The sequence below is a fragment of the Pezoporus wallicus genome, unplaced genomic scaffold, assembly GCF_028554395.1.
Source record: "Pezoporus wallicus isolate ANWC-B61680 ecotype Strahan unplaced genomic scaffold, APGP_CSIRO_Pwel_v1 contig_9473, whole genome shotgun sequence".
Classification (NCBI taxonomy): domain Eukaryota; kingdom Metazoa; phylum Chordata; class Aves; order Psittaciformes; family Psittacidae; genus Pezoporus; species Pezoporus wallicus.
This window is the reverse complement of record NW_026635395.1, coordinates 128,442-153,664: the sequence shown is the minus strand read 5'-3', so window position 1 is coordinate 153,664 and position 25,223 is coordinate 128,442. Positions and strand designations below refer to the sequence as shown.

The window sequence follows — 25,223 nt, the reverse complement described above, 5'->3', positions numbered from 1 at the left end:
TTTGGCTGGGAAAACTTTTAATGGGAAAGTTTTTCCGTTCGGCTCCCAGCGGTGAGGAATTAACTGCTCATTAATTAAGGAATTGGATCCTCCCGAGGGGGCAGAGCCGGGAAGACCCCCCCCAGCCCTCCCCATGGCCCCGCTGCAGGCCCCATTCCCTGCTCTAGCAATGTGGGGGGGCCCTCAGCGCTGCTCCAAACAACAGGAACTGCTGGGAGATGCTGGCAGGAAAAGCGAGGAGTCATCAAAACCCGCTGGTGGGCCCCATCTGCTCCTCACTGGGGTAGGGGGGGGGCTGGTCGTGGGGAAGAGCCCTCCCAAGGTCACCATAGGGGCAAGAGACTCCCCCGAAGAGGCATTGCTCTGGGGCCACCCCATGGGTGCCCCTGAGCACCCCTGGGTGGGATGGGGAGCATCACCCACAGGTGATGGGGTGACATGACCCAAAGGGAACAGCATGGGGTGGGCAGCAGGGCTGGGGACCGGGGACCAGGGGCCCGGGGGACCAGGGACACAGCCCTGCCCCATCCTTGCTGGGGACATGGTGCTGCCCCCCCTCCTCCGGAGCCACTATCTCTGCTCCAGCGCTTCCTCCAGCACAACCCGATGGGTGACGAGTTTCCTCTGGAGGCTTCGGACCCACAGGGATGGGGCTGGGTGAGGGGGACCAGGACGAAGCTCAGGATCAGGGTCGGGATCGGCAATGGGATCAGCAAGGGGATCACCACGCGGTGTCACAGCACGTTCATCCCGCTGTCCCCTCATCCCCCATCCGCCCGTCCCCATCCCTTTGCCTCGTCCGCTGGGACCCTGCGGCATTCCCAAGCCCCCGGCACGGCGCTGGGACCGTCCCCTCCGGCAGAGCCCCCCAACCCCAGCCCCGGGGACGGTGGCACTCACCTGGCCGGGGGCCACGGTGCCGTGGGGCTGGCGCTGGCGCTGGCGGCGTCGGAAGCGGAGGCAGGGCCGGGGCCGCTGTCAGGAAGTTTGGGAGCTCGGGCGCGGAGACGACTGCGGAAAAGGGAAAAAAAAAACAACTGAAAGCCCCGCGCGCTTCTGGGTGGGTTTTCCCTTAAAAGCCCTTTTCTGGCCACGAATCAGCGAGTTTGGGAGCAGCAGCAGCAGCTCCCGGCGCTGGGGCGGGGACGGGGCCGTGGGGATGCTCCAACCAGGTCAGGTCCCGTCCCCCCCCCCCCGTCCCCATCAGTGTCCCCCCGTCAGCGTCCCCTGAGGGCTCCGTAGGGAGCTGTGACCCCCGCGTCCATGGCTCCAGCCCTGCCCGCCCCACGGCTGCGGACCGCGGGATGGAAACACGGCACCAGTGAGGATCCATCCCCCCCTTCTCCCGCCCCGGTGCTGGCACCCACGGGCATGAGGACGGGACCCCCGGGCAGGGCTTTGCTGTGGCTTAACAGCAGCATCTGCTGGCAACGTGGGGAAGAACCTGGTGTCCAGTAGCCCAGACCATTATCCTGGCATTCCAGCGCATCATCCCTGCCTCCCGGGCACACGGCATCCCAGAATCCCAGCATCCTGGACGCACATCATCCCTGCATCCCAGCTACACATTGCTCATGCATTCTGACATTCCAGGCACGCATCATTCCTGCATCCTAACATCCCGGGCACACATCATCCCTGCATCCCAGGCAGATATCATCCCTGCACCCTGACATCCCAGACACACATCCACATCACCCCTGTTACACATCATACCTGCATCACAACACCCCAGGCACGGATTGTACCTGAGTATCCCAGGCTAACATCATCTCCACACCCCAGAATCCCAGACACACATCATCCCTGCATCCCAGCATTGCAGACATGCATCACCCCTGCATCCCATCACACATCATCCCTGCATCCCAGCATTGCAGACATGCAACACCCCTGCATCCCATCACACATCATCCCTACATCCCATCATTGCAGACATGTCACCCTTGCATCCCATCCCATCATCCCTACATCCCAGCTTTGCAGAGGTGTCACCCCTACATCCCATCACACATCATCCCTACATCCCAGCACTGCAGACATGTATCATCCTTGCATCCCATCACACATCATCCCTACATCCCAGCACTGCAGACATGTCACCCTTGCATCCCATCCCATCATCCCTACATCCCAGCATTGCAGACATGTATCACCCCTGTATCCCATCACACATCATCCCTACATCCCAGCATTGCAGACATGTATCACCCTTGCATCCCATCACACATCATCCCTGCGTCCCAGCATTGCAGACATGCAACACCCCTGCATCCCATCACACATCATCCCTACATCCCATCATTGCAGACATGTCACCCTTGCATCCCATCCCATCATCCCTACATCCCAGCATTGCAGAGGTGTCACCCTTGCATCCCATCACACATCATCCCTACATCCCAACATTGCAGACATGTCACCCTTGCATCCCATCCCATCATCTCTACATCCCAGCATTGCAGACGTGTCACCCTTGCATCCCATCACACATAATCCCTACATCCCAGCATTGCAGACATGCAACACCCCTGCATCCCATCACACATCATCCCTGCATCCCAGCATTGCAGACATGCATCACCCCTGCATCCCATCATCCCTACATCCCAGCATTGCAGACATGTCACCCTTGTACCCCATCACACATCATCCCTACATCCCAGCACTGCAGACATGCAACAACCCTGCATCCCATCACGCATCATTCCTGCATCCCAGCATTGCAGACATGTCACCCTTGCATCCCATCATCATCCCTACATCCCAGCATTGCAGACATGTCACCCTTGTATCCCATCACACATCATCCCTGCATCCCAGCATTGCAGACATGCATCACCCCTGCATCCCATCACACATCATCCCTACATCCCAGCACTGCAGACATGTATCACCCCTGCATCCCATCATCCCTACATCCCAGCATTGCAGACATGTCACCCTTGTACCCCATCACACATCATCCCTACATCCCAGCATTGCAGACATGTAACCCTTCATCCCTACATCCCAGCATTGCAGACATGTATCACCCCTGTATCCCATCACACATCATCCCTACATCCCAGCATTGCAGACATGTATCACCCCTACATCCCATCACACATCATCCCTACATCCCAGCACTGCAGACATGTATCATCCTTGCATCCCATCACACATCATCCCTACATCCCAGCACTGCAGACATGTATCACCCTTGCATCCCATCACATCATCCCTACATCCCAGCATTGCAGACATATATCACCCTTGCATCCCATCACACATCACCCCTACATCCCAGCACTGCAGACATGTCACCCTTGCATCCCATCACACACCATCCCTACATCCCAGCATTGCAGACATGTCACCCTTGCATCCCATCACACACCATCCCTACATCCCAGCATTGCAGACATGTCACCCTTGCATCCCATCACACACCATCCCTACATCCCAGCATCACAGACATGTTTCAACCTTGACATGTTTCATCCCTGCATCCCGGACACGTCCCATCCTTACATCCTGGGATGGTCCCTTCCAACCCAAACCGTTCTGATCCGATGATTCTAAAAGCCAGGAGTACTCTTTCAGTGCCATCTCTTCCCATCGGATTTGAGCACCAGCCCCTGGGGGATCTGCAGCTTTTGGGAAGGGTTTTTAGCAGGACTTTTTAATTCGTCCCTAAACTTGGACGCAGCGCTCATGGATGCAGCACATGGAACGCGCCCACCCGGCCGTGCGGGCTCCGGCCGGCGGGGACCACGAGGTGGCGGTGGCTCCGCGCCGCTGGTCCCGAGCTCTTGGCCGCTATCCCAGGAGCTTCGTGTGCTCGGAGCGAGGTGGAAACCACCTTTCCGGGCGGTTTCCAGGCGGTGGGAAGGCTCCGGAGCAGGTTATCCAAGGAACTGCGGCTGCCCCAGTGCTCAAGGCCAGGCTGGACACAGGGGCTTGGAGCATCCTGCTCCAGTGGACGGTGTCCTTAGATGAGCTTTAAGGTCCCCTCCCACCCGAACCATTCCAGGATTCCGTGTTTACTTCCCGGTCAGCCCAAGCAGACGCTGTTTACAAAAGCAGGAAAACTTTATTTAGAATGGAAAGCCTTGGGCAGCAGGAGCAGCCTGTCCATCAGAACCGCCGACACCCCCCCGGTCCTGAAAGCGCTCCCATGGGAAGCGCAGCTCGTCCCACCTACCTCTTGGGAGCACTGGGAAGCCCCCGGCAGCTGGTGCCATGGGGGAACGGAGGGGTTTAGGTTTCCTTCATCCATCTTCTCATCTCCTGCACTGAAAACACGGAACAATGTCCCCTCCGGAGACTTCCGCAGGAATGCTGCTAATGTCATCTGCGCAGGCACAGGGCATTGTTAAGGGAAGAGTCTGGTTTCCCAGCTGGAATATTTTCATGTCCAGGTTTTACTTCCGTCTATGAAAGCTGGGAAATGACGTGATGCACCCGAGAGCCGGGCATGGGGCTGAGCTCACTCACACCTTCATCCTCAGCACGGCCATGGTGCAATCCCCATCAGGCTTCACAGCACCGGGATGCTCCAAGCACAGAACCATGGAATGGGTTAAAGCTCCTCCAGTCCCAACCTTTCAGGGGCACCTTCCACTCGAGCAGGTTCCTCATGAGAAGCAAGATCCAGCTTTGTATCCCTTCTGGAAAAGCCTTTTTGGGCTGTGGCTCCCACGTTGGGTTTTCCCATGGGAAAGGCATCGTTCCCATGCTGCTCCTTCACCGCGGAGCCTTTCCAGGTTGGATTTCAGTGTGTAAACTTGAACGGGAAAAAGCCACAAAAGGCCAGAGATTGAGCAAAGTGGGAATGAGAGGGGGTGGGAAAGGGATCCGAGGTGGGAAAGGTGCTGGTTTGGCTGCTCTTTGGGCAGTGTTTCTGCTCTGTGTTGAGGGATGGGCAAAGCAAAGAAGAACCTGAAAGAGAAACCAAATGAACAAAACCAGGGGGTTTCCTTGTGCAGCCAGAAACAGAACTGCAAATCCAGCCCTGCGTTTCCCAAGGGGACCCAAGGACCATCCCTCACACCAGGAAGATGCAGGATGCTGCTGGGGATGCTCAAGCTGGACACCGATGTGCTCACAAAGAGCAGAGCTGGGGAGGAAGGTTGGTTTGAGCCCTTCCAGTGCATTTAACCCACTCGTGTAGCACCATCATGCTGCAGGATCTGTGCTTCCTGGTTATTCCATGTTTTTCCAAGCTTTCCATCATCCCATCCAACTCAGTCCCCAGGTGGCCAATCCGGGACTCCAAGCCCATCCAATAAAAGCCACCAGCACCCTCATCCTCCTTCCTTGTCCCTCCCCTCGCCATCACTTTCAGCCACAATCTCCTCTTTCATGGCTCTGCATCTCCCCAAGCACCTCGCAGCTGAGCCAGCAGCTCTGATCCCAGTGGGATTCATCCCAAGGAGGTCAGATTTCTGCTTGGACTGAGAGTTTGAGGGGAGGTTTCCCTTCCTGCCTGCTCAGAGGCATTCCCCTGTTGGAATCCTTGCCTTAAAATCCATAGGAATACTTGTCTTAAAAGCCATATGAAGCCTTGCCTTAAAATCCATAGGAATCCGTGTCTTAAAATCCATATGAATCCTTGGCTTAAAATCCATAGGAATCCTCAACTTAAAATCTGTAGGAATCCTTGGCTTAAATCAATAGAAATCCTTGCCTTAAAATCCATAGGAATCACTGCCTTAAACCCCATAGGAATCTTTGGCTTAAATCAATAGGAATCCTTGCCTTAAAATCCATAGGCATCCTTGGCTTAAATCAATCGGAATCCTTGGTCGTCGGGATGCTGGGATGAGGCTGCAGGAGCATCAGCAATAAAGTCCCACCTCCTGCTCCATGAAGTCCCCTTCTCTGCCACACCAGTTAACACCAGTTCCCACCAGTATCACATCAACTCCCTGGGGACCTTCGGCACTGGAATCAGCTTTTCCCCCCAAAGCAGCAGAGCTGGATCCTGTTTTCCTCCCCATTCCTCTCCTTTGGTTTAGAGGAGGAGGGAAACAAGGAGCTGGTACCAACCCGGATCAGAGCACCACGAGCTTGAGCTGACCATGCCCCAAGTGTGGCTCCTAAACCATCCCAACCCGGGGTGTTTCCGGCTGTGACCTCTTCATGCTGCTGCTTAAAGGGGAAACTGAGGCTTGGGAAGGCAAAATGAAGCCAAGCACAAGAAGTCCCCCAAGACTTAAGGGGAAGTCAGGATCCGAATCTGGCTCCCAGGCGTCATTTCTGCCTTCGCCTCTCTCTGCACGGAGGAGTTGCTATTAATAACATCCACTCTGTTGTAACATAATCAAAACCATCCCTCCGTGTGTGAGCTCGTCCAGCGGCTCTGACCCTCCCTGGAGGATAAACTTCCCAAGATTTGCAACTCAGCCCTTGGAAAGCTCTTTGCGAAGGGAAAACCTGCCTCGGCCGGAGCATCGCGCACCTCCTGGTCCATACGGGACCACCGCAGCCCAGCCGGGCATCGCCCCGCTTGGCAAACTGCAGCAAAGCCTGGATCCGGGCGCGGGGCTGCTCGGTCCAGCCCTCGGAAGAGTCATTTCCTGCCTCCAATGGGACGCCTGGAGACATTCCCGAGCTGCGGCACCGAGCACCGGCAGGCGACACCGGAACGTAGGATGACGAAGTTCTTCATGGCCGCGCTCCTGGTTCTTCATCTCTCCCTGGGTAAATGCCTTTCTCTGCTTCCCGGGCTCACAGGTTGATGCTTTCCCACTGCGAAGTGCTGGGACCGAGGTATTCCTGGGGGGCTGCGTGGGATTCGGGGTGCGGTCCTGCAGGAGGAAAGGGGTTTGCTTGGGTGCTGCTGTGGTGGAAGGTGTCCCTGCCATGGCAGGGGTTGGAACTGGAGGAGCCTTAAGGTCCCTTCCAACCCAAGCCGTTCCGTGATTCCATGATTCTAGGGGTTGTCAGGAGCAATAGGAAAACCCATGGAGAAGCACACTGGAATTACTGGAAGTTATGTAAGGGATGTGCTTGGGAGAACATGGTTTGCGCTCGCAGCATGAGTCTGATCATTGTTTTCCGTACTGCATCCCTAATAATTCAATATACAGCTGGAAGCTATGAAAAGAGACAGATACAGGCAAGGGGGGGGAACTGAACCCAAGAGGATTTCCTGAAGTATTAGGTGGGCACTTGGGAGGAAAAGCATGGGACGGGGAGGGATGAGGCAGGAACCTGAAGTGAATGAGGGATGGACACACGTGAAGTCCAGCTGCTGGGAATGGGAGGCACTGGGAAGCACCGGCTGAGGGGAGCTGAACTGGAAGCTGCCAAAAGCCTTCTTCCTCCTTCTCCTCCTCCTCCTCCTCCACGAGGAGGAACCGAGCCAAATGTGAAACATCCGAGGGTTAAAAGCTGCCGCGGGGGGGGAATTCCAGATGGAAGCTCTTTGCCTCCATCCACCTCCTCTGTTATTCCTAGCGCGGCTCCAGTGTAAATACGAGAGCCAGCTTGGAATAACGTTCTCAGAGAGCTTTGGGCATGGGATAATGTGCCCTGAGGGCCGGAGCTGCCGGCGCCCGAGCCAAAGGGATGGAGGAATTGCGATGGGCGAGCGTGGGAAGGCAGGGGGTGGAGGGGCAGCTCCGGTCTGAGATTCCCTGAAAGCTTGGGAATTGTGGCTGTGTGTGACAGGAGGCCCCCAGCGCAGGAGGGACGTGGAGCTGCTGGAGCGAGGCCAGAGGAGGCCATGGGGATGCTATAGGGGCTGGAGCAGCTCCATGGAGCCAGGCTGGGAGAGCTGGGCTGGTCCAGCCTGGCCATTGCCCCCTTCTCCCCACGCCATGTGTGCTCTCAAGGCATGGTTGTGCTCAGCTCCACATCAGCAGGTTCAGGATGGTTCTGTGCTCCGCAGGGAGCTCTGCATCCTTGCCATGATCCAGCTTTAATACCCCCAGAGCCAACCATGCAATCCAAGCATCCCTTCCAGGGAATGGCCGCCTTGCTGCTCCTCTGCTGGCCAAGTGCCCTCTTTGTCCCATGTTATTCCTCATGGACAGACCCACAGACCCCACGTGGGATGCACAAAGCAACCTCTGTGCTCGCTTTGGCTCCGGAGCTCCGTTAGGATTCCCCGCATCATGCTGTAGGTGTGAAGGCTCTGATGGAATGATGGGCCGTGGGGAATCCTTTATCCACGTGAAGCCGCTCTGCTCACATTGTGGATGATGAACCCTCTGCTCTCTGCTTGGTTTTAGGGAATGCTGAGCTGGAAGGAGAAGAGGATATCTCAGAGTTCTTATATGACTACGCATCGCGATTCAGTGAGAAATCCTTCTTTGGGGTGGTTTTGGGTGGGTTTTGGTCATTTTATGCAAGCTGCATGAGCAAACTGGGATAAGAACAACAGGAATGATGCTGGGAAATCTCCATCCAGCCTCCCCCAGGCTTTGCCCACCAAAACCTATGCCATGGCAGGGAAAAGGCACTGAATCAAGCCCTCTGCAATCCCAAATAGGCACTGAGGTCATCCCACCCCCCCATGCTGCCTCCAGCACCCTCAGGCTTGACTTCAAGCCCAAAGCTCAATGCTGAGGGGAGCCGAGGAGCTGCCTGGTGCCATCGCAGCTCTGCAGCAATGAGAACGGGTCTGAGGCTGGGGAGATGCTGCGGAGATGAAGCCATGCTCTAAAGGTGGGACCCAGCTCACCTGAGGCTGGATGATGCGAGCGAAGCCCAGGGACCCCGACCCCCTGTAGAGGCAATGGAGAGCAAATGGTACCCAACATCTCCGGCTTTCAAAGCAGCATCCCCTGAGGACACTGATGTGTCTGAGATGGGAGCTGGGCTGGGTCAGCCTGGAGAAGAGAAGGCTCCTGAAGGGGAGACCTTAGAGCAGCTCCAGTGCCTAAAGGGGCTGCAGGAAAGCTGGAGAGGGGCTTGGGACAAGGGATGCAGGGGACAGGGCAAGGGGAACCCAAACCAGGCTGGGATTCCATGGTTCTTTTATGGCTTGGGTGGGCAGGACCCCTGCCTGGCTCTATGGAATGCTGGCACAGCCTCAGCAGGACATTCCTGTTATTCCAGGTGACTACTTGTATGCGACTGTTGAGTACTATTCCGAGAACAGCACGATATTGCCCACCACATACTCCTATGGGGTGAGTTGGACTCTCTCGTCCCCCTTCCTTGCTGAAAGCACAGTCACAAGGAGAAAGAAATGGATGAACCCCATGGATGTGAAATCTCTGCACACCTCAGATGAGTTTGGGCAGAGGGTGTCCATGCCAGAGCTGGGATCCATTTCCCATGGGCTTATTTTGCCATCTGGCACAGGAGTTTTCCTGATTAAGATCATTCCATCCTAATGGATGCATCCTTCGGGATACGGGTTAGTCCTACATTGTGACATTAGAGGTTATTCCTTATCCTCTACATCCAACCAAGCACTGTCGGGGCTTTGGGAAGGGGATGAAGGATGACACCTTCGGGACACAGAATGATGCTCCAGGGCAGGGATGGGATAGTTGGGAAGGCAGAGGTGCCCACTGGGACATAAACTGCCTCTGGCTGGCAGCACATGAATCCAAGTGGTGTTTGACTTGTTCACCTTGGCTTGCCAGGAATACCAGGGGTACCTGGAGTACCTGGAGTACCAGGAATCCCAGGAGTCCCAGGAGTCAGTGGGATCAGCCCTGCGGTGCCACGTCCCCATCCTCATCCTCAGCCTCCTGGGCTTCCTGCTATGACCCCCACAGCGTGCTCAGAAGGTACTAAAGCCTTGTAGGACTCAAGCACTCACTTGAAGGCCAGGTTGGAGCATCCTGCTCGAGGGGAAGGTGTCCCTGGTTGGAACTGGAGGAGCTTTCAGGTCCATCCCAACCCAAACCATTCCAGGATCCTGTGTTTGAGGCAGCAAAATTCCCTTCCTCCCAAAGCAGCACCAAGGAGCAGCTTTCCAAGCAGATAAAAACCCTTTCCAGCTGCCCCCTGCAATGCCAGGGACAACCAGAGCAGCCCCAAGTGCTGCTTAGAGGCATTTTAGGGTATTTTCCACCCAAATACCTGTTTGCATTGAGCCTTCAGTGTGTGAATGAGGTGAACCCTTAGCGGTGCCTCAGCACCCAAAGCCCCTTCCCTTCCAGAGGCTGGAGCTCACCACCATCCAGGTGCACCCAGACCCCCCATCCCCGCCACAATCCTGCGTTGGAGCACAATGGGAGGACGTGGCACTTCCTCACCTTTCCCCCCCCTTTCAGGCACAGCAGCTTGGATGGAGACCAGGACACGGGCACGGCGTTGGGAATGACCCCACATCCTCCAAGCGGAGCCGGCGCCTCTCTTTGCAATGACTCCATGTGCAAAGCTTGCAGGAGATGGATGATGCTGTGCCGAGCCATAAACGTTGTGCAAACACTGAGCAGCTTTGTACTGAGCGGGTTCTTTCCTCTTGCCTCTCATTCCATTGTAAATGTGAATTCCTGCCAAGGAAACTGGTGCCTGGGCTCTCCACCACCACGCTCCAGCCTCGAGCTGGGCTCCCCTGCTCCAATTCCATCCCCAGTTCTCCCGGGAAACCTCAGCACCGCAGGGACATCCCATCCTCCCAGGCCACTGCATTAAATGGGGCTGGTCTGGGACAAACCCTCCTCGCTGGCACCCACCCATCACTGGGCTCACGGTGGTGGCATCACCAGGATCGGGGTCTCCACGCTTGCTCTTTACACAGAAAGCCCAGCAATGTCTGCGGTTCAAGGAGCTGGACAAGCTCCTCCGACCCCTCCAGCTCCCTGTGGAGAGCAAACTGTGCCAGGAACGGAGTGTTTTGGTGGGAAGGACGCGTTTGGAAAGCTCCTCCTCTTGGCCCAGCTCTGGGGGGATGCAATCCACGTCCCTGCTGCTTTGCTTTGGAAGCGTTATAGGGAAGGAGGGGCAGCAAACCCGACCCAAGGCACGCACAGGGCAGAGCTCACGGAGGTCGCACCTACCCCAGGTGGAAAAGCCGCGGTCTGATGGGGCAGGAGCATCCCAAACCCGCCCATCGCCGCCGCACAGGGCAGCGGCGCCAGCCGGTCCCGCCGCCCCTCGCTCCCCTCGGGGATTATCCCATCAAACCGGAAGGATTCGGTTTTCCCGGGAAGCCGAGAGGCTCCGAAACAGCGCCCGGAGCTCCCGAGACCCGATCGTGCCGCCAAGCAGTGCCGCCTCCCGGCCCCGCGCTACTATGGGAGGAGAGGGTGAATCCCAGAGGGAATTGGCTTGAAGGGACCTTAAAGCTCATCCAGTTCCAGCCCCTGCCTTGGGGATGCTGCGAGGGCTGGAGCAGCTCTGCCATGGAGCCAGGCTGAGAGAGCTGGGCTGGGGCAGCCTGGAGAAGAGAAGGCTCCTGAACGGGAGACCTGAGAGCAGCTCCAGTGCCTGAAGGGGCTGCAGGAAAGCTGGAGAGGGGCTTGGGACAAGGGATGCAGGGACAGGCCAAGGGGAATGGCTTTAACCTGCCAGAGGGGAGACTGAGATGAGCTCTTAGGCAGAAGCTCTTCCCTGGCAGGGTGCTGGGACCCATGGCAGGGGTTGGAGTCCTGCCCATGATACCAGGAGAGAGCAAAGGCACTCGTGTGAGTGACAATACTGAGAGCTGAAGTCATTCTTTCACTGCTTTCCCTTTGGAAAGGCAGGTCTGCGCCTCACACCCAGGCTCCTTTCCAGCCCTAGAGCCGAGAGCTCTTCCCAGCCATCCTCCTTTCCCTGCTCTGTCCCTTTCTCCGCCTTGGGGCAATGCCCAGCCCTGGGCTCTCCAGCGCCGCCCAGTTCTCCCAGCAAACCCCTGCGGGATAAGCTCCTTTAACACAAAGAGGATTTCCCTCCGCGTTCGAGGCCCTCTCCTGGTCATGGGCAGGCACGAAGCAAGCAGAGGCTCTCTCAAGGGCTCTCTCAAGCAGCACCTTACCAAGCTCCGTGACAGCCATTGGTGTTGCCTGTCTGGTCTTGTGCAAGGCATCTGGTACTGGCCCGCACAGCATCCTCATCTCTAGAGGCACGGATCTGACATACGGAGCACTCGGTGGATAAGGAATTGGCTGGGTTGCACTCAGAGCTGTGGTCAACGGCTCGATGGTCAAGTGGAGACCAGTGAGGAGCGGTGTCCTTTAGGGTCAGCGTTGGGACCGATCCTGTTCAAGAGCTCTGTCAGTGATACAGACACTGGGATCGGGTCCATCACGCCACACATGCTGGATGGGATCCAGAGGGACCTGGAGAGGTGGGACCATGAGAACCCCATGGGGTTCAATGAGGCCAAGTGCAAGGTCCTGCCACTGGGCTGGGGCAACCCCAGCACAGACACAGGCAAGGGGAGATGGGATGGAGCAGCCCTGAGACGGACTCAGCCCTGGAGCCAGACTGAGAGAGCTGGGCTAGGTCAGCCTGGAGAAGAGAAGGCTCCTGAAGGGGAGACCTGAGAGCAGCTCCAGTGCCTGAAGGGGCTGCAGGAAACCTGGAGAGGGGCTTGGGACAAGGGATGCAGGGACAGGCCAAGGGGAATGGCTTTAACCTGCCAGAGGGGAGACTGAGCTGAGCTCTTAGGCAGAAGCTCTTCCCTGTGAGGGTGCTGAGGCGCTGGCACAGGGTGCCCAGGGAAGCTGTGGCTGCCCCATCCCTGGCAGTGCTCAAGGCCAGGTTGGACACAGGGGCTTGGAGCATCCTGCTCCAGTGGAAGGGGTCCCTGCCATGGAAGAGAAGAGAAAACTCCTTAAGGGGAGACCTTAGAGCACCTCCAGTGCCTAAAGGGGCTGCAGGAAACCTGGAGAGGGGCTTGGGACAAGGGCCTGTAGGGACAGGCCAAGGGGAATGGCTTTAACCTGCCCGAGGGGACTGAGGTGAGCTCTTAGGCACAAGCTCTTCCCTGTGACACTCTTTCCCTATTTAAAGCTTCAGTGCTGGAAGATGCTGATCTCCAGCAGGACTGTGCCCATTATCCACAAACATTCCAGGAGCACTTTGCCAGGCTGGAAGAGTTGGTCCCTCCTCGACAGGCAATTCCAAATATTTATATGTTGATTCTTTCAGCTTTCAGACACAAAGAGCTGGAGCTATTTGGCAGCAAGGCGGCGGCGGCAGTGACCTCGCGGCCGGAGCCCCCGCCGCGCCCCGCCGCCCTTCCCTCGCTGCCGCAGCGCCGCGGGATGGGGGGGGCCATGGAGATGAAGAAGCGCATCAACCTGGAGCTGCGGAACCGGGCCCCGGAGAAGGTGAGCGGCGGCGGGCGCGCTGCGGGCCCGCGTCCCCACCACCGCCACCGCCGCCTCCGGCCGTGCGGGCCCGGCCCGGCGCCGAATCTGGTACCGAGGGATGGGGATGGGGGAGCTCGGGCGGGCCCCCAAGTTCCGCCCGCCCGTAATTCCCTGCCTGGTCCAAGTTGGGAGCGCGGCCGCGGTAAACAGGTCACGGCCCTTCCCTCGGCCGCCGCTCGCATTCGGTGCAGTTTACGCTGCCTCCTTCCCCCCAAGCCGCCTCCCCGCTGTGCGCTGCGTGGCGCGGCCGGCTCCGTCCCGCTCCTCCCGGCCGCCGCCCCGCGGGGTACAACCGGGGGGTCCCCCCTGAACCCCCGCCGCCCGTTTCCTGCGGGAAATCGGTGTGGAAGTGCGGGAGCTCGCAGGGCCCCCACATGGGCTTGCAGCGTGGTCGGTAGGAGAAAGCAGCGCCCGGTTCGCCCCAGGAGTAAAGTCCGGATTCGCCGCAGTCACCGCGTGGGGTTTTGGAGGGGAAAGAGGGTCCGAAAGTCCTGACTGCAGGCGGGGACGTGCGGAGGCTGCCATGTGCTGTGCGGGCGCGTGGAGCCCTCTCCCCTCGCTGCCTGCAACTTTGTGTGTGTCTGGAGCAACGCTGCTGTGATAGGGAAAGGGAACGAACCGGGAGCGAGAGTTGCGCTGGAGCTGGCAGCGTGCGCCCCGCGGAGGCTTCCGCAGCCTTCAGATGCTGGTGTTTGAGGGGAAGGGAAGAGTCACCTTGTTCCTGTCCTTCCTGAGGAGTGCAGCGTGCCCTGTACGGGATAGAGTTTGAACTGAATCCCTGCTCCCTGTGGGTGACCCGCGTTGAGGGGCTTTGGCACCACGGGATGGGTGAGCTGGGTTTAACTAACCCCAGAGCTCCATGATGTGGAGGCAGGTTTTGGATTCGGAGAGGAATCAAAGGGGTTTGTAGGTTTAATGTGTGTAGTTAAATGAAAAGAGTTCAGAAGCAGTTCCATTGCGTGCAGGGGACCCCCCAGGCACTATCAGAAGCTATAAAAGTGATTTTCTCCATTGATTCTTGAGGTTAGATGGTGGGGTTTGGAGCATGACCCCCCAGGCCATGGCTGTGTTATCAGAAGCTAAACAGGTGTCTTTCTCTATGTGTTTTGGGTTTAGATGGTGGGGTTTGGAGCATTTGCAGCATCCTCTGAGGAAGGGAGACTTGCGTTTTGTACTTAGGTGGGTGTTGGTGATTCTGGAGCATGAGTTTGGTCTAAATTTAAACCCAGCATCAAACTGATGGATTTTCAGCAGCCCCAAGTCATGGTTTAGATGAAGCATGTGGGGTTTTTGCTGCTCATTGAGCTGATGCGTGTTGCTGTCCTGTTGGAAGGTGACGGAGTTGGTGCTCGATAACTGCAGATCCAGCAACGGGGAAATCGAAGGCCTGAATGATTCCTTCAAAGAACTGGAGTTCCTGAGCATGGCCAACGTGGAGCTGACGTCACTGGCCAAGCTGCCCACACTGAGTAAGCTCCGGAAGGTACGTACCTCATGGAGGTGATAGCAACAGCCTTGTGAAGTGAGGCCGTGAAGATCTCAAGTGGTTTTGGGTATCTCCAGTTGGTTATGGCTAAGCTGGGCCATCTTGTGGGCTGGCCATGTGCTGCTGAGCTCTGTGGGTTGGTTGAGGCACTTGGATTGCCTGGCTGGTGGCAGAACAAAGGCTCACAGGGAATTAATTCCATGTTCTACTAACCTAAAATTGAGGTTTCCAAACCCAGGGGGTTTCTCATTCTCAAAGTAGGCTTCAAGGATGCCTTTTGGCAGCCAGAGAGAGCTTGTGAACGTGTGTGGGACTCTTCAAAAGCCATCAGTGTGCTGATGAAACTGTTCAGTTAAAGGCAGAACGATGAAAAATGACACGGTCTGAACCTAATAGTAAGAACCCGACCATTTAATGACTCCATTTGTTCTGTGTAACAGTTGGAGTTGAGCGACAACGTCATTTCAGGAGGCCTGGAGGTCCTTGCAGAAAGGTGTCCGAATCTCACATATCTAAACCTAAGTGGCAACAAAATCAAAGATCTTGGCACTGTGGAAGCTCTTGTAAGTATGAAGTGAGAGGAAAACTCAATAAATATGGGGGGTTATCAGGAATAAGTCCTGTTTTAGTTCTTGCCAGCTCAGGTGGAAGAGGCGTTGGGGTGGGCTGGGTTTGGTGTTCTGGTTGGTCCTGACTCAACTCCCTGCCATGGTTGTTGGAGACAGTAACTGTACAATTCCTTCTGCATTAACAATAGGATGTCCCAGACTGGTGTTTTTTGAGCTGCTGTTTTTTTTTGGGGAAGGAAAGCACCCAAGTTATGTCTTGCTGATCCTCCTGTATTCCTTAAGGTGTAGGTTGGCTCATAAGCATAAGTGCATATGGTCTGGGAGGTGACACGAATCCCCATCAGACTGGTCAGAAAGCAGATTCCACAGAGTAGTTCCCAATTGTGCCAAGTCGCTCTCGCTCCTTACAGTGACTCAGCCAAAGGGTTTACAGGAGAGCTCAGTTTTGCCCTTGATTGCCTGAGCAATCAAAACCAGCCCTAAAGATGTATTCTGAGGTGTGGTGCTGGAGGGATGTGCTGGGGGTGGTACAGGCAGGCCCTGGAGGTCACCTCCAGAAGCATTTCCCCTGCAAACAGCCTCTTGAACTGAGTTTGTATTTAATGGGCAGCAAAACAGTGGAGAGAGAAGGGCTGGGGTTGTTGGGGTATGGCTGTGCTGTCACTTGAAGCACCACGTGGTTGTCCCAAGAAGAAAGGGGGGCAAAAAGAAACCCTTTTTGTTTGTTTCAGCAAAACCTGAAGAACTTGAAGAGCCTTGACCTGTTCAACTGTGAGATCACAAACCTCGAGGACTACAGAGACAGCATCTTCGAGCTGCTTCAGCAGATCACGTACCTGGATGGGTTTGATCAGGAAGACAACGAGGCCCCGGACTCAGAAGATGATGATGATGAGGGTAACTTCCCGAAATACAGCGTGCCCAGAAGCAGTGTGCTGTGCTCAAGGTGGCAATGTGAATGCAGCCTGGGGTGGAGCAGCTTCTTGCAGCCACTAGCACAATGCTGCGCTCTTATCTTTGAAGCCCAGGCTTCTAGACCTTAGTTGGTGCTAACACATGGATGAAGGAGAGTTCCTGCCAGAGGGTTTGCGTGCTCCTCTAGGAGCCTTCTGAGGTTAAAGAATTTGGATTAAAGATCCCGTTAGATAAAATAGCCTCAAAACCACAGAATCCCAGACTCGGCTGGGTTGGGAGGAACCTTAAAGCTCCTCCAGCTCCAACCCCTGCCACAGGCATGGACCCCTTCCATTGGAGCAGGATGCTCCAAGCCCCTGTGTCCAACCTGGCCTTGAGCACTGCCAGGGATGGGGCAGCCACAGCTTCTCTGGGCACCCTGTGCCAGCGCCTCAGCACCCTCACAGGGAAGAGCTTCTGCCTAAGAGCTCATCTCAGTCTCCCCTCGGGCAGGTTCAAGCCATTCCCCTTGGCCTGTCCCTGCATCCCTTGTCCCAAGCCCCTCTCCAGGTTTCCTGGACCCCCTTTAGGCACTCAGCTGCTCTTAAGGTCTCCCCTTCAGGAGCCGCCTTGTTTCCAGGCTGAACCAGCCCAGTTCTCTCAGCCTGGCTTCTGTATGAGAAATGCTCATTCTACTGGCTTTTGTAACAGCTTCAGTGCTGTGCGCAAGTGTTATCCCATTTTTTCTGTTCAAACATGTACATGATGCTTTTGATCTGATCCCTGCAGTCCTAACTGAGGCTGTTCCTCCTTTTTTCCTGTTGTTACCCAACTGCAAATGAAACCTGTAGGTACAGGTCTGTCAGTGTGTGGCTACAGACTGTGTCATAGCAGCCTCTGCCTGAGCCTTCTCAGTGTCTGCACCTTAAATGGTGACTTGGGAGCTGCCACTGCTGCGTCCTGGCTCCAAAGGGCTGCTGCGAGCACTCAGCCACCTCCACATTTGGGATCCTCTGTTAAAAAGAGCTCCAATAAAGCCAAAGGTTTGGTAGCTGCCATGTGAAATCCATGTGGTGTGTGAAAATAGAGGAATAGGTTATGAACTTGAAGTGTTAAATCATCTTGGCATTTGCTTAACTGAAACACTGAAAGTGATTCTGTGCTCCAGACAGAGGAATGAGATGAGATGAGCTGAGAGAGCAGCTCCTCGGGCCCGGAGGTGTTTCAGTGTTACGAGTAAGGGATTGCATAAAACACATGGAATGTGTTCAGCTGGTTTTGCCTTTAAATATTTTGGGGTTTGCTGTCAAAAGCCTCCCCTCCACTGACCACATTTCCAGCTCTCTTGCAGGAGTTTGCATATGGAGCTGCTTCAGGCATCAGGAATTTTGCCTGCAGCTCCTGATGTAAAACCATTGGGAGCCTTTCTTGAGGGAAAAGACTGATAAAGATTAACTTGATGAAAATCAGGCTTGTTTCCCACAGTGAAACCCAAATCCTTCTGGGAGAAAAAGGGTTCAAGTGGTTGGAGCTGGTGTACACAGCATACATGTATCCTTCATTTCAGATGGAGATGAGGATGATGATGATGAAGGTGAGGATGAAGCTGGTCCTCCAGGAGAATATGAAGAGGAGGATGATGAAGATGATGGAGGCTCTGATCTGGGTGAGGGTGAAGAGGAGGAGGAAGTTGGTCTTTCATACCTGATGAAAGAAGAAATTCAGGTAAGGGTTGTAAGTTCTACCAGCTCCAAGAGACAGAGGCTGCTGCAGGCTTCTGAGGTTATTCGGAGGTGTAGACACAGAGCAGAGGAAGATGAGGTAGTAGCAACAAGTCAGCAGTACTTCAGGTAGAATGAAGTGAAGGAAAAGTCTGTGTGGATTTTGCTGCAATAAATGGGGTTTTTACCTTGCACTCACATGGAAATGTTCTTGGTGGTGGTGTGAAGAGCTGTGGAAAATGGCCCACGGGATCTTTTCAGGTCCTAAACCCCCTGTGGCTGTGACTTCACTGCAGTTCCTTTTGATAGGAGGTTACTCTTTATCAGCTGCATTTCACAGGGATGCACTGTAAATCTAGTGCTAAACTCTTCTGGCTTAAAACTCTGCCTTGTAAGCAGCACTGGTGGCATTGGCTTATGGCTGGAACTTCAGTTCTGCCTTGCTCTGAGGAGGTAAGAGCCATGGCACAGGTCAGGAAGCTAAAACTAAAGAAACCTGCTCCAAAGGCAGGAGCTGAGGTGGGTTTTGGAAAATGAGCAGTATGTGACCAGGAGGAAGCTCAGGAGTGAGTTGTTCTGGGCACTGGCACAGGAGTACGTTATGTGACATTTGGAGAGTTCTGTCCTGGAAGTTTCCCCTGTACTTTCAGAAATGAGGCAATGAATGAATGAAAAGGCACTGAATGAATCCAGAGGAGGTTTAATTCCCATGTCTAAGGGCAGACATTGGATGCGCTCTCTGATGCCTCCACGTTTTTACTCCTTATATTACCCTGTGCCTGCCGTACAGTGCCTCTAAAGGTAAAAGCTCCCAGTGGCTTCCAGGCCTGACTGGGGCAGCAGGGCAGGGATCCTGTGCCGTTGTTTTATGTTCTGGGGCTGCTGTTTGCATTTCTCAGCTATCAGCTTTGGAGAGGAAAGAGGCCAACCCCCAACAACCTGATTCCCAGTAATTCAGTGGAAGTAGGAACTGTTCTGCCTCCTCTCCCTCCTCCTTTACTGACAGTGGGTTAAAAGGTGTTTGTATTGACTGCTTCAAGAGCTTGCTCTTGAGCTGGCCTGAGGCAGCGATAAGGGGGAAAAACAAAGGAATACAGGGTGATGAGAAACACTGGAGTCGGTTTGGTTCTTGTCCTTGTGCAGATTGCCAGCACCAAAACAGTAAAGGTGGAATGTGACCTCTGGATGCAGTTGGTGGGATTTCCTGGATTTCTGCTCTGGATCAGGGAGCAGAAATTCGGATGGGGCTCGGAGCAGCGTGATCTGGTGGAAGGTGGTTGGAATTGGAAGGGTTTTAAGGTCCTTTCCAACCCAAACCATTCCAGGATTCCATGATCAGTGCAAAAGCCAAACCTGAAACAAAAATCCTAACAGTATTTCCCAATTGTTGTGAAGGATGAAGATGATGATGACGACTACGTTGAAGAAGGAGGCGATGAGGAGGAGGAAGGTAAGTGCTCAACTTGTGACTAGATCAGTTCTTTATAGTCCTGGAGCTCTGCAAGGTTGGGGTGTGCACTTCAGTGGCATCAATCCCTGTTTGTTCGTTCTGGAGGTGTGGGGAGTATTTTAGGAGTGGTTTAAGCAAGAGCTCACCCGTCCTCTGTTTGAGGTTTCCCAGCCTCATGGGTGCTGTTCTGCACTGCTGGAGCAGAGGTTGCTCCAGAGGCAGAGGCTCATTCCTGTGCAGACAGTACCGTGAATTGTGGGGGGGCACCTTAGTTGTACCCATCTCTGTGCTCTGGTAAGATTAAGACACCAGATGAGAGTCCCCTGCTGTTACCAGGGGGTAAAACCTTTAAGGAAGTGTAATCTTAAAACAAACCAGCTTTTCCTTGTACTTTTCATGCTAAAGGGCTCTCCCAGAACTTCCCTCTTCTAATGGTTAGGAATTCTGTCCTGATCTCTAAGAGAGTTTTGTGCTAATCCTGAAGCCTGCTTCCATCTTTGCAAACTGTAGGTGACTTTTAGTCCTCCCCAGCCCAGTCCCCATCTCGTCTGTGCACTTGGCTCAGCAGAACTACTTTGGGGGATGAAAAAAGCTGACATTTGGAAATAATGCTTTTCCTTTTTCCAAATGCAGCCTTTCAGTCTCTTTAAGAGCATGAAGCAGGAGGGCAGGATGGCTGCTGAGCCAGGAAATGACTGCTCTGGATGTGACAGCTCTGCATTTCATGCTTTCACCACAAGAGCGCACAGTCCACTGAGCAGTTTAAGGCTGTTCCTAAGAACAAGCTCAATAGATGTTTCTGGGAGGTGCTGGTATTGGTTTGTACTGGGGAGAGGCTGGAGCAGGTTGCACTCGGGATCAGCAGGAGCTGCTGGGGCTTGGGCAGGGGGGTAGGCAACTGCTGCAAACTGCAGGTAGGGAGGTAGGAAAACATCATTTTAGGTCTCTATGTTAACAGAACAATTCTTATATATATATATATTTCATATCAATAATTCCTGTATGGAACAGCCCAGGCTTAGCTTGAACTTAGTTTAACTCAGCCTGTATGAATGAAGTTGCTTAAACTGCTCTTTGCTGGGGTGCTGTCGCAGGGGTGAGTGCATTAACTACCAACAAAGAGGGATGGGTTTCAACTCCCTCTTCAGAAAGGGCAAAGTTCCCTTTCGGAGTGTAACAAGATGTGTGCATCCATCTTTCCTTAGCAGAGGGTGTGCGAGGGGAGAAGAGGAAACGAGACCCTGAAGATGAAGGCGAGGAAGAGGAGGATTAACTTGCTCTAGACACCAGTAGGACCAGCCTCTTCGGTTCCAGAACACGCAATAGTGATTATGCAGATCTGTATGTCTCCATGTACCATAGATGTCCCTCCAGAAGATAATACGTTAACTTTTTATAGGAGAAGTGTGGTTTTACTATTCTTGCCCTTTTTATCATTCCAAATAAGATATAATAGCCTGGTAGTGAACCTGTACGTAGAAAACAGTTTTCAGCCCTATAATCACTGAAGCCATTGTCAAGTTCCCCCCCCCCCCAAACTTTTCTTTGGAGCTTTTTGGTTTCTACAAGCTTGCTGTGTTGGTCATCATTAGCCCAGACAAAAACACCCATTTCACATGGGTTTAACCTAGTGTGGTTTTCCTCCTTGAAAGTTTTTATACTGAAAAAGCTGAAACTCAAACCCACTTATTGCAGCCTCTTTTAAATGAGGAGCTGAGTGCAGCCTCAGTTTCCCAGGGATTCTGTTTGAAGTAGACAACTGGATTACACCTTTAGTTCAGCTGTTTAAAAGGGGACTCCTGGAATAGGCTTTGAAGTCTTCTGTCCATTTTGTGTATTATATTCTAAAGCCTAAGTGGGTTTCAGAAGATCTTCGTGTTTCCCTGCTTGTTCAGAGGGTCAGCGTTTGCTTCAAGAGCAAACAAAGGGTTGTAATCCATCCATCTGCTCCAGAAGAGCCATTGCAGGTATTAACAATCTGGAGTGTGGAACCATTTCACTAGAAGCCTGTGTTAAACTTTCACTCACTTTGCTCTTGCATTGTCATTTTGGGAATTCTGCAACAGTATTTGGCTATCAAATAGATGCATTTCTCATGCAGATGTTAACGGGTAACTCCTCAGAGCGCATTTTCTTCAAGCATCCCCCCCCCCCCTTTTATAGAGTCATTGAAGGGGAAATATGGACAGGAGGTAGTCTTTCTTCCCAGGTCACCTTCGAAACCTTTTACATCTGGTTGTAGGTAAACCATTTGAGTCCATGTATAATACTAGTTCATAGTTTAGGGTTTTTTACCTTGAAGGGCTGCAGAAAGCTGGTTGGTTGCATGCAGTCAGTGGCGAGTACAGGAGACATGCAGACAAGGGGTGTTTCTTCTCTAGCAGCCTAATTGCAACCACCAGGTCTGACTAATTCTGTCCTCACTCTGTGACAAGCCTGAGATTGATGTTTTCTATTCGAGCCACCACCCAAGTTCAGCCGTGACGGCGTTCCTCTTGCAGTTGGGATTTGGACTGAAACCAGTAGGCTTGAGATGAAACTAATTCCCATTGTTCCACGTAGGTACTGAACCAAATATCACACACAGCTTTATTCAAGAGACTTATTTTTGTATCTGTCTTGGCTGACAGCAGCTGCCGTTAACCTGGGGGAGACACAAGGGTGGGGAAGAGGGAGATTCCCCGGAGCTAATTCAGTCCCTCACCCGTAGGTTACCTGTGAGTATTTAAGAGGTATTTTACACACTTCCAACTCTTCAGTCAAGTCTAGATCCTGCAGGGTTGAAGTTCTGCAAAGCCCCATTTCTTGTGTGTGTGGTTTCCCCCCCCCCCCTCCCCAGATAGAGCCTTAAGTCCTAGTTCCTTGTGTAGCTGTTGAAGGCAGCATCTGAGCGGAATGAGTTGGGTGGAAGTGAAGTGAACTCACCGGGGTTTGCAGTTCTCGTAAAGGCACTAGTGCTAAAGCGACGTTTGCAACCACAACCTGCAGTTCCCGTGTCTCTGTGTGACTCCTGACCGAGTAGAACCTGTAGGTAAGTGCACATCCTATCTTCTCATGGAGGCTTTATGTTCAAGGCAGTTGCTTCGTGCTCAGCTTTGGGATAGAAACGTGCGTTTTCCCATCTTTTTTTGCTTATGTTTTTTTTTTTGTTGAAGTCTCAGTGAATGATTGAAATCTGTTATTTATAGGGGTGTACTTCAGAGTACCTCGTTGTCAGGGTTCTCCGTAACTGTCTTACTGATGCATAGCAAATTAGTTTTAAATGGGGGGAAAGAAGTCTGTTTTGATGGCTTGACAGTATTTGAACACTGGTCTGTGGGTCCAGTTCTGAGGTTGGATGAGCTCATAAAGCAGCTAAACTCAGCCCTTCCCTGAGCTAAGGCAGACTCCCCCCTTCCTAACCCCGGCGCGCATCAGCCACCACGTCCGAAGAGCCTCTCCTCGCACAGGACTCGTCTTTCCCTCGGGGTTCCCATGGGAGCCTTTCCTGCTCCTCAGCTTGGCATGCAGCGGAAGCAGCGTTTTCTAGAACTGAAGCAATGCAGAGCCTCCAGATTTAACTTTGGAAACTTTTTTGCTTGGTGGGTGGTCTTTTCATGCAAATACGTAAGGGTGGGTTTTATATTTTGTAGAGGTTTTTGTCCTATTTTAATGCTCTTTGTATGGCAGTATGTATATAGTGTGGTTCGGTTCCTGATCCCACTTCTTTCCTGACAACCTTTGGAGTAACTGATTTTGTGCAACTGTGTTTTGAATAAAGCCATGCCAGTGTTAAATTAAAGAGAAAATCCAACCCTGCAGCACTCTTCAGAGACTTTTTAGTTGTAACAAAACCACGTTTCCCCACCCCCCCTTTCCCCCGTGTGCTGTAAATTTTAAATTAAAACGTTTTCAAACCGAATTATTTCAAATAAATCCCGGCTCTTGTATTGGATTCCTTCTTCTATGGAGAACATGGTGCTCGGAAGGAGTGGAGAGGTTCCTTCTTTCCTGTTACCTCTGCTTTAGTGGGGAACCGGTGGCAGCGTCCTCGCTTGGGGTGCCTTCAGCTCGGTGGTGGTTGTGCCGCTGCAGCCAGCCCCAGAACTGGTTTCGCGTTGGGCTTGTTCCAGCATTCCTGGCAAAATTCCTCCTGGAAGCACTTGAGAAAGCTGGTGACAGAACAGGCTTTTCTGCCGGGTGCTGAGCTCAGCAGCTGGGGCTGGAAATCGCCTTTCCCTCTAAGCTCCGTTCTACCCCGTTTGCTCATTGGAGACCGAATGGGGAACGGGAGCTCCGGGCCTTGTCTGGGGGTGGCTTTGTGTTAAACGCAGGCGGGACCCCGCCGCTCCCAGCAGGCACAACCGCGGGCTGGAGCCGTCCCCAGCCGCCCTGCCCCGCTCTCAACCCGGGGGCTGAGGCCCCGCCGGCCTCCATTTTGTCGCAGGGAGGGGAAGCGGCGCTGTGTGGCGGCGACGCGGCTGCTCCTCCTCCAGCCGGCCCCTTTGTCCTGCCGCCCCTTGCCCCCTCCCCAGCCCTCAGCGGCCGCGCCCCCGCCCCATGCCCGCCCCATGCCCGCCCCATGCCCGCCCCATGCCCGCCCCATGCCCGCCCCATGCCCGCCCCATGCCCGCCCCTTCCCTCCTCAGGGAACGGAGGGGGGGGAACGCGGCCGCCTCATGGGGCGCCCCCGAGCGCGGGAAGCCGCCAGCCACGGGGGCTCCCGGCTCCGGGCAGCAGGGGCCGAGGCGCTGATTGGCTGAGATTTGCCGCAGTTCCCGCCCCTCCGGCCGAGGCCCCGCCCCTCTGCCCTGTCGCTCCTCAGCGCCCCCTCCGGCCGCGGCGGGAAGGGAGGGATGCTCCCGCTGAGCGCCCCATTCCCATTCCCGTTCCCGTTCCTATTCCCATTCCCGTTCCTATTCCCATTCCTATTCCCATTCCCGTCCCCGTTCCCTTCCCATTCCCATTCCCATTCCTATTCCCATTCCCGTTCCCATTGCCATTTCCAGCCCCCACTCTGCCCCTCTGCAGGGGGGGTTCCTATGGGTCTGTGTGAGTTTGTACCGGTGAAAACCGGCTCCGAGTCCAAACTGAGCGGGCAAGTAGAGGAAGAGTGCAAACCCTCGTCCCAAAGGTTGGGTTCTGGGTGTTTTCCCAACATCATGCACTGGAAAGGGTGAATTTAGCTGCACTCTGGTGCAGTTAATGTGGAAACATGAAGGATTTCTTCCCCTAAAAACACGTGTTTTTAGGCAGCTCCTGCAGCGGAGCTCCGGTGTCTGCTCAGCAAATGTGGCCTTTCCCGAGGGAAACCCTTTCTTATTCCAATGGGAAACCAGGCAAACGTCCCCTTTTCTCACCTTCATCCCTATTGCCCCACATCAGGTCAAAGTGATGCGGCCCAGGGAGGTACCAGGGTGAAGGGGAGCGATGGGGACAGGGCTCTAAACGTGTCCTAGTGCCTGTGAGACTTAACTCAAGGGATTTCCTTTGGTCTGTAACTGACAGAGCCCTCCCTTGCCATTCCCGTGCGTTCCGAGGTGCTGAGTTCACCTCTTTTACCCCCCAAAACGAAGTTGGTTGTTAAAACCCTGCTATTGAGGATGTAAAACCACGAGAGCCTCTTTCAGGGAGTTCCCTCATCCGTGTTTGGATGTGGGAAGGGGGAAGCTGATGTTCCCATACGGTCACAAGCGCAGGAGTTCGGGCTGGGGGAGAAGTGTGAAATGCCATGAGCTCTACAATGAAGTCATGGGGGTTATTAGAGTGAGAGCTGCCTCATCTGACAGCAAACAGTGTTGGTTTCTCAGTGGGAATAAAGCACCCATTGGTTTCACTCATCCTCAACATCACAAATGGCTGGGGCAAGGG

The 25,223-nt window shown here is 54.2% G+C and overlaps 1 protein-coding gene across 3 annotated transcripts; it reads left to right on the top strand.

Moving 5' to 3' along the window:
- Positions 1-13,073: 13,073 nt before the first annotated feature.
- On the top strand, positions 13,074-20,767 carry ANP32E (acidic nuclear phosphoprotein 32 family member E). 3 transcript variants are annotated; one of them, XM_057421882.1, is made up of 7 exons: positions 13,074-13,211; positions 14,587-14,736; positions 15,180-15,302; positions 16,040-16,205; positions 17,770-17,927; positions 19,319-19,373; positions 20,582-20,767. In XM_057421882.1, exons 1-7 carry the CDS (start codon positions 13,146-13,148, stop codon positions 20,644-20,646), a joined length of 783 nt encoding a protein of 260 aa, XP_057277865.1. In that variant the 5' UTR covers positions 13,074-13,145; the 3' UTR covers positions 20,647-20,767. The 3 variants fall into 3 exon arrangements, with proteins under 3 accessions (XP_057277865.1, XP_057277854.1, XP_057277871.1); XM_057421871.1 differs by having other exon boundaries at positions 20,579-20,767; XM_057421888.1 differs by lacking the exon at positions 20,582-20,767 and having other exon boundaries at positions 19,249-19,344.
- The last annotated feature ends 4,456 nt before the right edge of the window (positions 20,768-25,223 follow it).